Raw genomic sequence first — 12,601 nt, 5'->3', positions numbered from 1 at the left:
TTTTTAGTCAAGGGAGATAAACTTCCAGAGAGTTTATAGTTATCACTCCCCCCTCCCAGTCAAAAAGCGATCGAACTTTCTTATTTGGCCACCTGCAGCAGCCATAGGCTGTCTTCAAAGCCTGTCTGTGGCCATCTGTGACCACTGGATTCGAGTGCTGAAGATCAGTTCAAGAACGCAATAGCGGTGCCGCACCTTGTCATTTCCCTGCCTTGGGATAGTTGTTTGACTTATCCTACTCATGTTCTTACCCAGAGTGTATCAAATACAGCATAAGAATAGTTTCTTTCCTACTTTACATGGAGAATTTTGAGTGGTTCGGATTTTATACGGTACGTTAGAAACAACGTTAGATAGGTATAAATGTTCAAACTACTAAACAGGTTCGAAACTCTTTAGAATTTCGTCAGGTGCGCACTACTGAGGATCCCCAATAAGGATAAAACAGCCATTCACCACTTCTTAGCTCAGACTGGCTTCATTCACAGGAAGGAAACTAAATCTACTCAAACTAATAACAATTAGAAGGGTTGTTGAACAGATTCAGGGATTAGTGAAACACATTCATTTCAGAGCCAATTTGGTTTTCACCTGAATCTCTTGTTTGCGATACTCTTATTAAGAGAGCAAGAGTGACCTGTGCTGAAAGATGCTCAACCAAAAACGGCCTTATAAAACTGATGTACACCAGTTTTGTTCGGTCGCAGAAACTACTCGGACACTGCACTCTAGCAAAACACCAAAGCAATCACGACGACAACCGCGGATATCGGTTCAATTCACAAGAAAACGATTGTCAAGTGAAGATAGTAGAAAGAACTGAATTAGGCGCCACGGCCTGCACATATGGCTTGGATGAAGCATCGACAGAAGCACACATACCTGCCATTCTTGGGCAGGAACAGCAAGTTGCACCCGTTCGTTCTTTTAGGTGCAGCATACCCAGGTGAGCCCTCAGTGATGTGCGTCACCGTGTGAAGTGCAAAGGAACGCATTGAAACTTGGCAAACTTTATTTCAATCCTTAAAAACATCATACACGAGAGGTTCAGCTAGGTGCCAGGCGAGTTTCCCGTCAAAACAAAATTGACATGCAAATTTGTGTATTTATTGAAATCTTTGTTTGAGGGCAATTGAGGTAGAAATAGAACAAGACAAAAGGCGGATCTAGAAAAGAATGATAATGAGGAAGATTCACACAAATGCGAGCAGCTTCGATATCAGTAACACGAGGGCATAGCAATCACGCCTACGAACGACTTTACCGGCTATCAACAGTACATGATCAATCAATGGCACATTCTAATTCAAGCCATTTTCGTCAAGACAAGCCGAGCAAAGATTATGCAGTTGAGTACTGATCGGAAAAGGGGACAAATGAATAGATCCACTACGATATACCACATGGAGTGTTTCACACGTATCAATGGTAATGTTGAAACAGAACAACCATATCTGACACATCCCTTTTCCCAAAGAGAGGACGCTGCTCCGGGGCTACCCGAGTGCTGCCCGACTCCTCCTCACGCCCGGAAACGCCGAATACCTCACACTACGGATAAGGAGAGTAATATAATACAACATGGATTTCGAACTTTCGGAATTTACTGGATGAGGACAGAGCCGCACCTACACGATGACAAAGAATGAGGCTGCTGGGACTTGAGTACGGATTTGAAGAAGTGTGAGACAACTAACATGGGAAACGCTCAGCTATATCAGTCCGAACACGGTGCACGCTACAAACCATTTACAGTATCCTCGAGCTGAGTGAATCCTGGACATCATTGATTGTCCAGCAGCAACGCTCGAAATCGTAGCCATATAGTCATCACAATATGTGAAAAATCAGTGCGTAGCAGGGTGGGAACAAGCAGACAAACATTACCAGTTGAGTGATAGGCCTGGAACCGTCCACGAGACAGGTGTTGCATAAATTGGCCAAGCCGGAGAGTACTTGACCATGCTGTTGACTGCCCATTGAAATATGTCGAATTCGAAAGTGCAACGTCATAAGAAGTTGTTCGAAAATCTGAGCAAAGTGAAAAAGTGGCAGCAACTAACCGGCGTGGTGGGACTAGTAATCGTGGGGCTGGAAAAGTTAACACAGATTATTCAAATCTAAAACACATAAGAAAGTCAGCGGCGGAGCTGAACTGAATACTTTAGGAGGCTGGTTCGGTGATCTGAACCATGGCAGCTGGATGTATTACTCCAAAACTTTTCGGGTACACAGTCCGGCTGATGAACTTTACGCCACAGAGACTAGGTAACAGACAATGGCTTTGAGCACACCAATTGGTACAAAGACTTCGAGTCTAATCAGCTATCAGTTGGAAAGCGGTATTTCTAATAGCCCCAGTTGTGTAGCACTGCATAGGCGTCTCTAAGCTGCGTTGTGCTTGCTGTCTCTCGTGGAGTTCGGCTGCCTGAGGCACAGCACCACGATGTCAACAAAACGGTCATAAAACGTCGACCCAAATTGCCCCACAGAACAATGTGTTAAATGTAAGTAATCGGTATCCGAGTGGATGTATTCGGATACTGAGACCGGTCTGCACCCACTGACAAGCACATCCGGAGATAGATTGTTTTGTGACTCCCAACTGTAGGTTGGTGTGGACACAGATTACGCAACTGTCCAACGGTGGCAGTAATAAGGCTATCACAAACATGGCATTAATACAATAACCCATGAAAACTACCAGAATTGCCATTCAAGAATAATATCCTTTAGTGTTGTGCCTGGTGGACTAACATGACCCAGTAGGCGTTGTTATCCGTCAAAGTCAAACCGAACCCTTTATCTGTAAACTGAAATGATATACACCGCGAAAAATAAAGCCAGTTATGTTTGTCGCCACATTAAATTTAACGACCTGTGTCCGGTAGGAAATTAGCTTGAGCAGAAAGGAAACTTAGAAATCAGACGAACAGGCCTTGGAAAAAAACGAGGTAAAGCCGAAAGATGATAAAGGAACATGACAGACGTCTAAGAATACCACTCCTAAAAATTGTTTCGTCCTGAAATATGTACGAAACCCTTCCGGCCGCTTTGACTGAGTGCCTAGGAAACATGAAAAGCGACGAACGGAATCCAATAGCCCGGTTTCAAAATAACCTAGTTGACCCAAAAGTTCTTTAATGCTATGAGGTTAGGACTGCCAGCTGATTAGTCAAAAGGCTTCTCTTGAGGAAGAAGCCTGATATTGGTGAGTTGTGGGTTGCTGCTTTATGTTGGAGTATCCCATCCTTCTTCTTACCCATGGATGCTAACAGTAAATGCCCCAATGTCAAGATATATACGCGAGTCTTCGACGACGATCAGTACTGTTGTTTGGTTTATTGAGCAAGTTGATATAATTTCAAAGCCACGTGAAAGCAGACAGGCCTTACAAGTCCTGTGCTTACAACCAGTGCGGCCACCGAAGTGTCCAGAGAAGTTGAAGCGCTTCGGAAGCGAAGTCCAAATGACTCAGATGGCCTAGTGTTCGTTGCATCCGTTGGCACCGAAGCGCACGGAGCTGCACAGTGAATGATGACGAAAGGAAAATTCTTAAGGATGCAGAAGTCAGCTTACGTAATACGATGCTGGTTTGTTTGGCTCCCTAATTCTCGATGGGTCTACTTGAACAGTTATTATCGTCACTTATAGCCACGATTAAACGAAGGATGAGATACAGTAATGAGACAAAGCCGCGGTTCACGGATCCCCGATCTAGATCTGATTTCTGTTGCACCAAGCGAAGCTGTTGAGAACATGCAGCCATAACTCCATTTTAATGAAAAATAGTGAGGTAAACTAGCTGGCCGAGTTCTTAATGGGTTTCTCGAACGAATTTGCTAGACGCTGCTTAACGCGAACGAAGAGCCGTGAAACTCGTCCATTCACTCAGAACTTCCCGGAAGACTAATAAGAAGAAACAACTGAAATCCATTTTTCAAACTTATACTGAAGAGGCGGCATTCGGTAACCGTGACACTGATCATGTGACACCAATATACTGTTTTTCAACAAGCCTCTGGGAACTCAGCGAGTGACACTATAAGGAACATTATAAGTATCTTGGGTGTTCCATTAGTACTTTCGACAGTGTAACAGACGAATTCTATGCACGAATCAGAAAATCCAGGATTGTTTCTATCCATTTGCGTCATTTGTGGCATCAAAAGGCATATCGCCGGGTCTCAGAGGACACGTCTATCAGACTACGGTGCGGGCTGTACAGCTGCAAGATTTGGCCACCTCAAGCACAGGATGAGTTATCTTAGGGCATTTGAGTACGGATGTCTCCAGAAGCAGCTGAAACCGGCTGCAATCAGTGAATTCAGGAAGACCTGATGACGAGACGGGTTTTTTGATGAAGCAAGTGGTACTTCACTCAAAAAAGTTAAGCATGCCAAGTTACCGCTTGCCGAGACCAGCGTTGTTTTCCGTGCACAATTCGGAGTGGTGTAAACCTAGAGATTTACACAATTTGACACAGCAGAAAGGAATGAAGGATTTTTAGAGTGTCTGCACCGTTAGTGCTGTTCGCTTTCCAGGAAGGAATCAACGTGACTCTCCCTGTGCTTGGCTGGAGGCAGTTAACGATATAACATCTAACCGATGCCCATGGCGTTCATTCTACCACATTTTACTGATTATTTGACTCAGGGTTGGGGGTGTAGGCACTTGGCCTGTTTGGTGTGGAATAACCCTAGGCCCTATCCCCTGTCCAGTTTATTTATTGTTTGCATAATGAGGTTTTATTCAAATAAATCGCCATTGCTGTAGGAAAGCGAAGCACTAGGGTTCTCATCTGGTGCTGCTCTCAGTGATGGCGACGATGATATCGGCTTTCGAATGTACACGTTTAGTTGTTTAACTTCTTTGCTAAGTAGCCTTTCGTGCATAATCCGCATAATTTGTGTACCGTGACACATATTCTACCCATAATAATAAAAACTGATGAAGGAACATTCTTCATCAGCACTTTCTGAGATATACTTGCAGATATCGGATAAAATTAACTAACTGCGACATTATATGAGACATAGACGAAAGTGCTCCCAGAGGAACCATTCCACTATGTTGGTGACTAGGGCAAGTCACTGCTAGAATTTTCCGGTCGATCGAGCCGAGAGGCAAGTCGGATGAAGCGAACTGCCTTTGAAAACGAATAATCAAATTTTACGGCCGAGATGTATTCACCTTTAAGATATCTGCACCAGCTAGGTAGTATTTTCCTGTCGATTTTTAGAGTAGCAACTGTAATTTGGTGGTGAGTGGTTCCCAAAAAGATGACTGACAACGACTTCGGATACGATACTCGAGCTGCTCTTCTCGGGCTACAATAGATGTATTTCCGCAACCTGAAAACGAGGAGTGTCAACACAATTGGGTGTCATTTTCACAGTGAAATTCTCGTGAAGTTGGCGTAAGGAGATAGTATCTTAGAAAACACGGAAGCTTGTAAATTCAACTTCGAAAACATTCAGTTAGCGATTGTTTTACTAAGTTCTTCAAAACTGAAAATCTCTCAGGGAACCAGAAAAATATGGTCAACCGCTCCAAATAAAGTACGCACCCTCTGCATGGGATATTCAAGTGCGCATCCCAAGGAAGAAGCCTGCTTTTGTGTGGCCAACTCTAGCTGAAGCTCACCGAGTAGACTACACAGAACTTCATCCGCGCCCGGCGGTGGCTCCAAGCGTTCTTCTGTGATGACGGAATGGAGAGGTTGCCCGTAGGCATGAGCATTCGCCAAAGTCCACAGAGAGGCACAAACAGGGAGAATGCCAGGGATAACCAGACGAATCAGGGGTGATTCGATCAACTCAGAAGCAAGCCAAGGATCACCAGGAGTATGCGAAACCTGCCTGACAGATTGTGTGTTGGTGAAAAGACCTTTGAGGATAAGTCGGATGTGAAGGTACAACTGGCGGCTAAGCTCTTCTAACAGTTCTGTCACCAGGTAACTGTTGGAATCACCTGTCTGAAAAGGAACCAACAAGATTCAAGACTTATGACGTTAAAACGTGACTAGACTAGACAATACAATGGTGATCAATGAAAAACACGACCGAAACAGGTCAGATTTCAGGCGAGTCCGATTAAACAGACTAGAATCGAACTTACTATGGTTGATATATCTTAAGCCTAACTATCGCATAACATTCTGTCGACTGTATCATCTGCAGGCATGTTGGGTTTCAAATATAGGCATTAGGTCCGATTCCCCAGGTCTTAGTAGCAAATGTCGACAAAGCAGGAATCTATGCCAATGACTGCTGGTGCTCCCTTGCACTTCCTTTGTTTTCTCCCAGGCCGTAAACCCACTCTAATATTGGCTTGAATGAAATTAATCTCGGTCACTGGGTTTCAGATGAGCCTCCTGCAGAAATCGACATACCTTTAAGTTCGTTTACAAACCCAGTCTCGATTTCACTACAAGAAAAATGTGATAGGGGCGAGATGGCCCAAGTGGTTAGAGCGCGAATTTACTAACTAGAGGGTCCGTGGTTCGGACCCGACCTCTGCCTCTCGACTTCCTCTATCTAGACTTGGGCAACCTGACAGTATTTCAGCCCTCGTGCAACCTTCAGGTGGCATGGCAGTTAGGTACCGCAAGGGTGCGACGGCTGAACAATTTACTTTTGATTGGTGTACGCCAAAGACGGTTCTGGGTCGTTCCCGACAACGCTTCTAAACAAATACAGTCGTTGTTGTTCGCACCCCAGCGGGAAAGTTTACAAAAGCCAACAGCGAACGGTCGAGCTGTCTTATGTTTGGCGACGCATCGACTTTTCTGTCCTTCTCCAGGATGTGCAAAGACAGAATGCCGTCGGGTTGCTACCCCTAGTACACGCCCCAGGTAGCGGGGTCACTGATGAGTTATGATATGTCGTCGCATCTCACCAGCCAATTCCACCAGACGTGGGAGGTGTGCAGTGAGCACTGACAGTCGCCTGATATCTCTACTTCCAGAAGACCAGGTCTCACAACCGTATGAGTGTTGGACGAACCGGCGCGTTATAATCCGACCCTTCCATTAGAAGCTGGTGTCGCCACATTCACTTTAGACAGACGAACAGTGACCCATCCTCAGTGATCCTCGACCTAACTTCGGCAGTTATGCGTCCGACTGCAAATGTCTGACTATCCAAGTAAAAAAAATAAATAATCGTTCAGCTGTAACACCCTTTTTGGAGAAACCGAGACCTAGAGTTCGGGTTCGAGCCGCGGACCTCCCGGTCAGTAAATTCGCGCTATAACCACTGAACCATCTTGCCCCCGTGTTGGGATATTGGTAGCTTGGGTGCTTACTGGTGGTTGATCAACGGCTATCCGATCCACCACCAGGTCGTTTGAGAATAATGCACAACACTTAGAGGGACACCGGCAGAAACAATGGGCAATTTCCCATTCGCATCTCCGTCCATCAAGGTAATTTCAGGGGGGGATATTTTAAATGTTGGCCGGCTTGTGCGAAACCTAAAAACCCATTGCACAGTAACCTTACCTGATCAAAAGGCGAGGGTGGTGGGACTGTGAAGTCCACTGCAATATCCGGGCGCATCTGTCCGCTTCCTACATTTATGTTTATAGAAGTGCTGAACGATCTCAAACAGAAACAACAATGCAAGAATGGCCGCATTACACTGGACATAGAGTAGGCAGAGCAATGACGAAAGGTAGTACTTCATGCATATGATGTATCTTCTGCAGATGTATTGTTTTTTTTCCTTTACATTTGGTAGCACTTCTGCCATGCGTGACTGTTGTAGCCTATAATGATCTTAGTAACTTTATGCGCCTAGCGTAACTGATGCCAATTTCGTAGCGTTTTGGAACTTGTCGGTGGCCACATTTCCCCTTGGATTGAAGTCTGCAGTGTCACAATGGTATGAGGGGTAATAGAACATTTAGACGGGTGTGATGAGTGGTGGGCATACGAATTAGATAGTACTATTAAATTTTGACGCCATTTCATAGTGAAATCGGTTATGGAGCTCCCAGGGAACGGTACAGGAAGTATCAAGACCAAAGTATCCGAACAGTTTAAACAATCCCGAGATAATTTGAGAGAACAGCTTGACAAACAATTGCCGCTTTTCTGTACCAGAAATTCAAGGGTACGCAAAGTTTGCATAAGTCGGTGCTGTAAACATCTTCGTAACGCGCGATGGTCACCCCGACAACTTGCTGAGTGTTTACCCATAGCGTCGCAGTTGACGGCGTGTGTGAGCGGTAGCGATACATAGTTCAAGAAATGCCCAAACACTCACCTTTGTGGAATTTTGACGTTCTTTTTCCTCACGCAACTTGGAGATACAAATCGTGAGGTATTCCATTTGAAAGAAATTTGGCATATTCATTGAATTTTTGCTTGCGTTTCCCAACGCCTGGTAGGCAGCGGATCGAATTTGAAACAGAGCAGTAGACAGGAGATCAAAGCACATGGCAGCATAGAATCCTGAAAAAATTAAACCAAAGAAGGATACTAACGGGTACTGGGGTTATTTTCGGTTGCCTCTTGAAAAGGGTTGTCAGTGAGGCATATGAGGACAACCCCATCAGAGCCCCTTAACAGCACTCCACCGCGGGATTGCTCGTCACATGTTAGTGAAAAGATGCGCAGTATGAGGTCGACTACACCAGCATGAAGATCTTTGTGTGCCTTGGCGTTTTCGCCGTGAACAGTAACATGCGGCTTTTCCGAAGGAGACATTCTGCATGTACTCCACCCCGCACCGCCCGCGGTAGGTACCTCACGTGAAGACAATTCAGAAGAGTTTACAACCACGGATTCCAGTGGCGCAGAAGTATCCATATCTGCTTCTGATTCCCCACCTGCTGGGACCTTCGTAAACGTCTATGAAAAAAACGATGGGAAAAGTACTTCAACAGAGCTTTCTTGGACCTTCCGTTCTTTGGACTCGACTCCGACAAAACTATGGAGTTCCAAACGTGCTATCCGCTTCTTACGCACCTTCGAATGATACAGTAACTACAAGAGGTTCAGTGAATCTACCTCATCGGTCGTATGGGACATATCAAACAATACACGAACTGAGCGTTGAACGTGACTGCACCGGTTGGCCGGATTCCACGAGTACTAACTGCTCATTGGTCAATTACGAGAACGCCGCCGGGGTGCCGCGATTGATGTCACGGTAAATTCCCTGGGTTCTTGGCGAGGCTCAGTATTCGCACAATGGAACTGATTTCTCGAAAGGCACGGTGTTTTCAGGGTTACCACTTCATATTGTAAAACGTCTATGTGTAATGACCTATCATGCAAATTATCTACATGGGCTATCAGTTTACGAGAACGAAGCATCGAAAACCGATTGTGGGCACGTTGCATAATTTAATGGTACCGCGAATGGTGGTATAAGGTGAATCGCGCACAGTGAGCGCAACCTGTAGACATTTTCGCATCTGAACTAAATTGTTGAAAATTCTGGAAACTACCCGGCCACTGTGGACGGAAAATATACGGCAATGCCACTCCCGTAAATAGTTATTGCTTTATAATTGCTATTACGGGTTGGAATCGCGGCAGCAGAATCCGTCATTGCCGAAGAAATCGTGCAAGTTTGTTGATAAACATTAGAGTGTTTAATACAACCTGCGAAACATGTCAGTACGACCGTGACATCGGTCAGATCGGACGGCTGAACGAACGTAGCCGACGCACACGACCAACATGCGAATAGGAGTCTCTCAGTGCAGCCCACAATTTCTCAACAAGCGTGCGAAGCCACTTCTGAAGCCATGGCACAGCAACTCCAAATTGAAGTGTGGGCCCAAACTTAGAATCACGGACCCACGGATTGCTACACAAGATCGAGGCTTTCGGCCAAGTTTCCCAGGTTGGTATTGTTCTTTTCGTCCAGCGCTGTCATTCACCTGAAAGGCACAAGTGAAAAGGGTGTAGCACTGATTTTTGATTTCTCAGCGTGGGACGGCTGCCCGCGTGAACAGCCGTCGGAAGAAGTTCTTCCACTCGAAATAAGAGATAATTTTGCCCAATGAAAGTGTGCGCTCTGTGCTTGAATATCTTCTTACCATGTTCTCGCCGCTTGCTAGCAGAGTCAACGGCGAAAAACCTGTTGGCCAAACCTTGTTCAAATAGGATATAGGTAAGAGCTAGGTCCCCTCGGGGGTGACGATACCCTAGGGAAAAGGGAACACCGCGAGACGGGTTTCGTAGTCCACGGGTTTGAGGCCGGCATCCATTTTCGTAACAGCTCACCGACCACGCTCAATGAGTGTGACGCTTTTCGTGCGTCCTGAGTAGACAACTTGTTGGCATGTTCAAGGAGCGGTCTGGCATAGGCCCCGTAGAGTATTTGAAAGTCCATGCGAGTAATACGAGATAAGGTGCGCCCGAATCATCCGTAGAACGGCGAAGGCTTTTGAGCCAATTTATCATGGTGCAGTGAGAAATGTGTTTGATGAGAGCCAGATACACGAATCCTTTCTGGTGTCTATCCACATGATGTTTTCTAGTCCTTTCTCATGAAATATAACGAGGGGATTTGCTGAGTCTACTCCAAGTAATATATGGGCGCGCTTTTCGCCATTAAGAGAGAGGTGCCAGTCCGACGACCACTGCTTTGCAGCGTCCACATCCATTTGGAGGGCACTGGCATTGGAACCTCAGGATTTCAAGTCGTCCTCAAAAAGTAGACATGGACTTGCAAGAACATCTTAGAGGTCGCTGACGTGTATCGAAAACGGCGGTGGCCCCAGAACGGAGCCTTGAGGAACTCCGACGGAGAACAGCGCTGAAAAGGATTAGTACAAACCTACTTTCACTCAGAATGATCTGCCTGATAAGAAGGTCTTGAAAGCAGAAAGTAGAAATAGAATGGCTGCAGGTGAGTATGGCAGTCCCGTGACATCACTGCAGTGAAACATTACGGTTTCTGGGCTGCCCCGTAACGGACGTCAAGATCGCGTTGATCAGACTGGGGAAGTGCATTCCTGGATTCAAGTTAAACAAAGATATTGACAGGGAAAGTTGGGCAGATGCGAGATCACAGTTTTAGGTCCAGTTGAAGGTTCGAACGGATACAAAGCAGGAACGTAGAATGGACCACGGTTATACAGGACGTTGGGTGCCGGAGGTTGAAGCGCGCACTATTTATACGGAAGAAAACGTCTCTCGTGGTCTCCGTTTTCTGCGAATTTAGTTGATCAATGTGTCCGAAAGAAGAATTTGATGAGACTACATAGGCTAGACGGGATGCAAACGCGGGACAAGTCTTTTCACCAGGCATAGTGCGAGAGGGGAAATTTCCCCGCTGAACGTTTCAGCAGCAGGTTTTTAAACGGAAATTTCAAGAGGTTTTCCAATCTTAGATTTCCAGATGCGATGGGAGTATACGTGGCGGCTTTCTGGCAGGCACGATGAGAACCCAGCTGGTAGTAAAACATTTCCATGCTCTTTATTTCGTTTGTTTTGTTCTTTACTGTCTTTGGGCTAAGTGGTGTCTGCTCACAGAAGTCTCATTGCCGTGAAAGAAAACAAGCGCGTAATCACGTGGTTTATTCTTTCGAGTCTCCTTGCATGATGCTGGCTTCTAAAAAGCGGTTACTGTCATTTGCGTGGGTGGTGGGTCGGGGGCTTTGTACTTTTGTGACAGTATTCCTTATGATTTGGTTGGTTGGTGGCCTGTAACACTCAATTCCAGATCTATAGAAATGGATTGGAAGTCAGCAGAATCTACCAGGAGGACAGGAACCGCTGAAAAGTTAGCAAGTCTAACGGAAAGCACTAGGTCAGAAGACCCAGCAAAATAACGTACGGAACATACAATAGACTGAACGTCTTACTGACCCGCCGGTGCATAAAGCAGAATGACCAATCATGTGAAAGGAAGAAAGCCGCTAATATTGAATACTAAATGTGTAGCAGAACCGAAATGCCGCAGGCTATTGACACACCCATATTGAGTTCGCCGAAACTATAGGGTTTTCGAAGTTGGTGCTTTAATGGGAAGTTAATCTAATCAGTTAGCACCTTCCCGTGACATGTCGCACACAGCATTTTGTTTAAGTGAGCGAAATGTCCAGGTCAATGACCATCGCCGATTTGAATTTTTGCCGGTATACGCGACATAAGACACGAAATCGCACTTTAGCATATTTTGGCGTTCTTCGATTTGCTTGATTTAACTTATCGGCGTATACGAGGAGACCTCATCCTGATGTTCAAGTTAATAAACACCCCTAATCACCCTTTGAAACATTTGTTCACAGTTAATTTGGCCCGACAGACCCGACGGAATCCATTGGCCGTTGACATTCCATGTTCCCGCATTAACTGTCGGCGCTACTTTTTTTCAGTCCGCGTATCCCTCACGTGGAACAAACTACCAACATCTGTTGTGGATTGTGGTAACCTCGAGACTTTCAAACATTCGCTTGACGAATACATAAGATCTCACCCAACTTCCCTCATCAACATTTGAGATGCAGATTACAAACAATAGAACATATATGTCATATCATTCCGTTTATCTGTATACATACACACACACCAATATCCTTTGGTCATTGTAAAGCAAAATGCTTTTTAGACCAATATAACCTTGATTTACCTTGA

The 12,601-nt window shown here is 45.4% G+C and overlaps 1 protein-coding gene across 1 annotated transcript in view; it reads right to left on the bottom strand.

Annotated features, from left to right (window-relative positions):
- The window catches only part of T265_11921 (hypothetical protein), a gene marked incomplete at both ends in the record, with an annotated part of 41,237 nt that overhangs the window by 25,546 nt on the left and 3,090 nt on the right, over positions 1 to 12,601 (bottom strand). The window contains 3 exons of the mRNA XM_009178746.1: positions 5,570 to 5,977; positions 8,271 to 8,458; positions 8,491 to 8,857. Coding sequence (XP_009177010.1) covers positions 5,570 to 5,977; positions 8,271 to 8,458; positions 8,491 to 8,857 — 963 coding nt within the window. The remainder of the gene's footprint in view (positions 1 to 5,569; positions 5,978 to 8,270; positions 8,459 to 8,490; positions 8,858 to 12,601) is intronic.

This window comes from Opisthorchis viverrini (assembly GCF_000715545.1).
Source record: "Opisthorchis viverrini unplaced genomic scaffold opera_v5_645, whole genome shotgun sequence".
Classification (NCBI taxonomy): domain Eukaryota; kingdom Metazoa; phylum Platyhelminthes; class Trematoda; order Opisthorchiida; family Opisthorchiidae; genus Opisthorchis; species Opisthorchis viverrini.
This window is presented reverse-complemented; position numbering and strand designations above follow the sequence as displayed.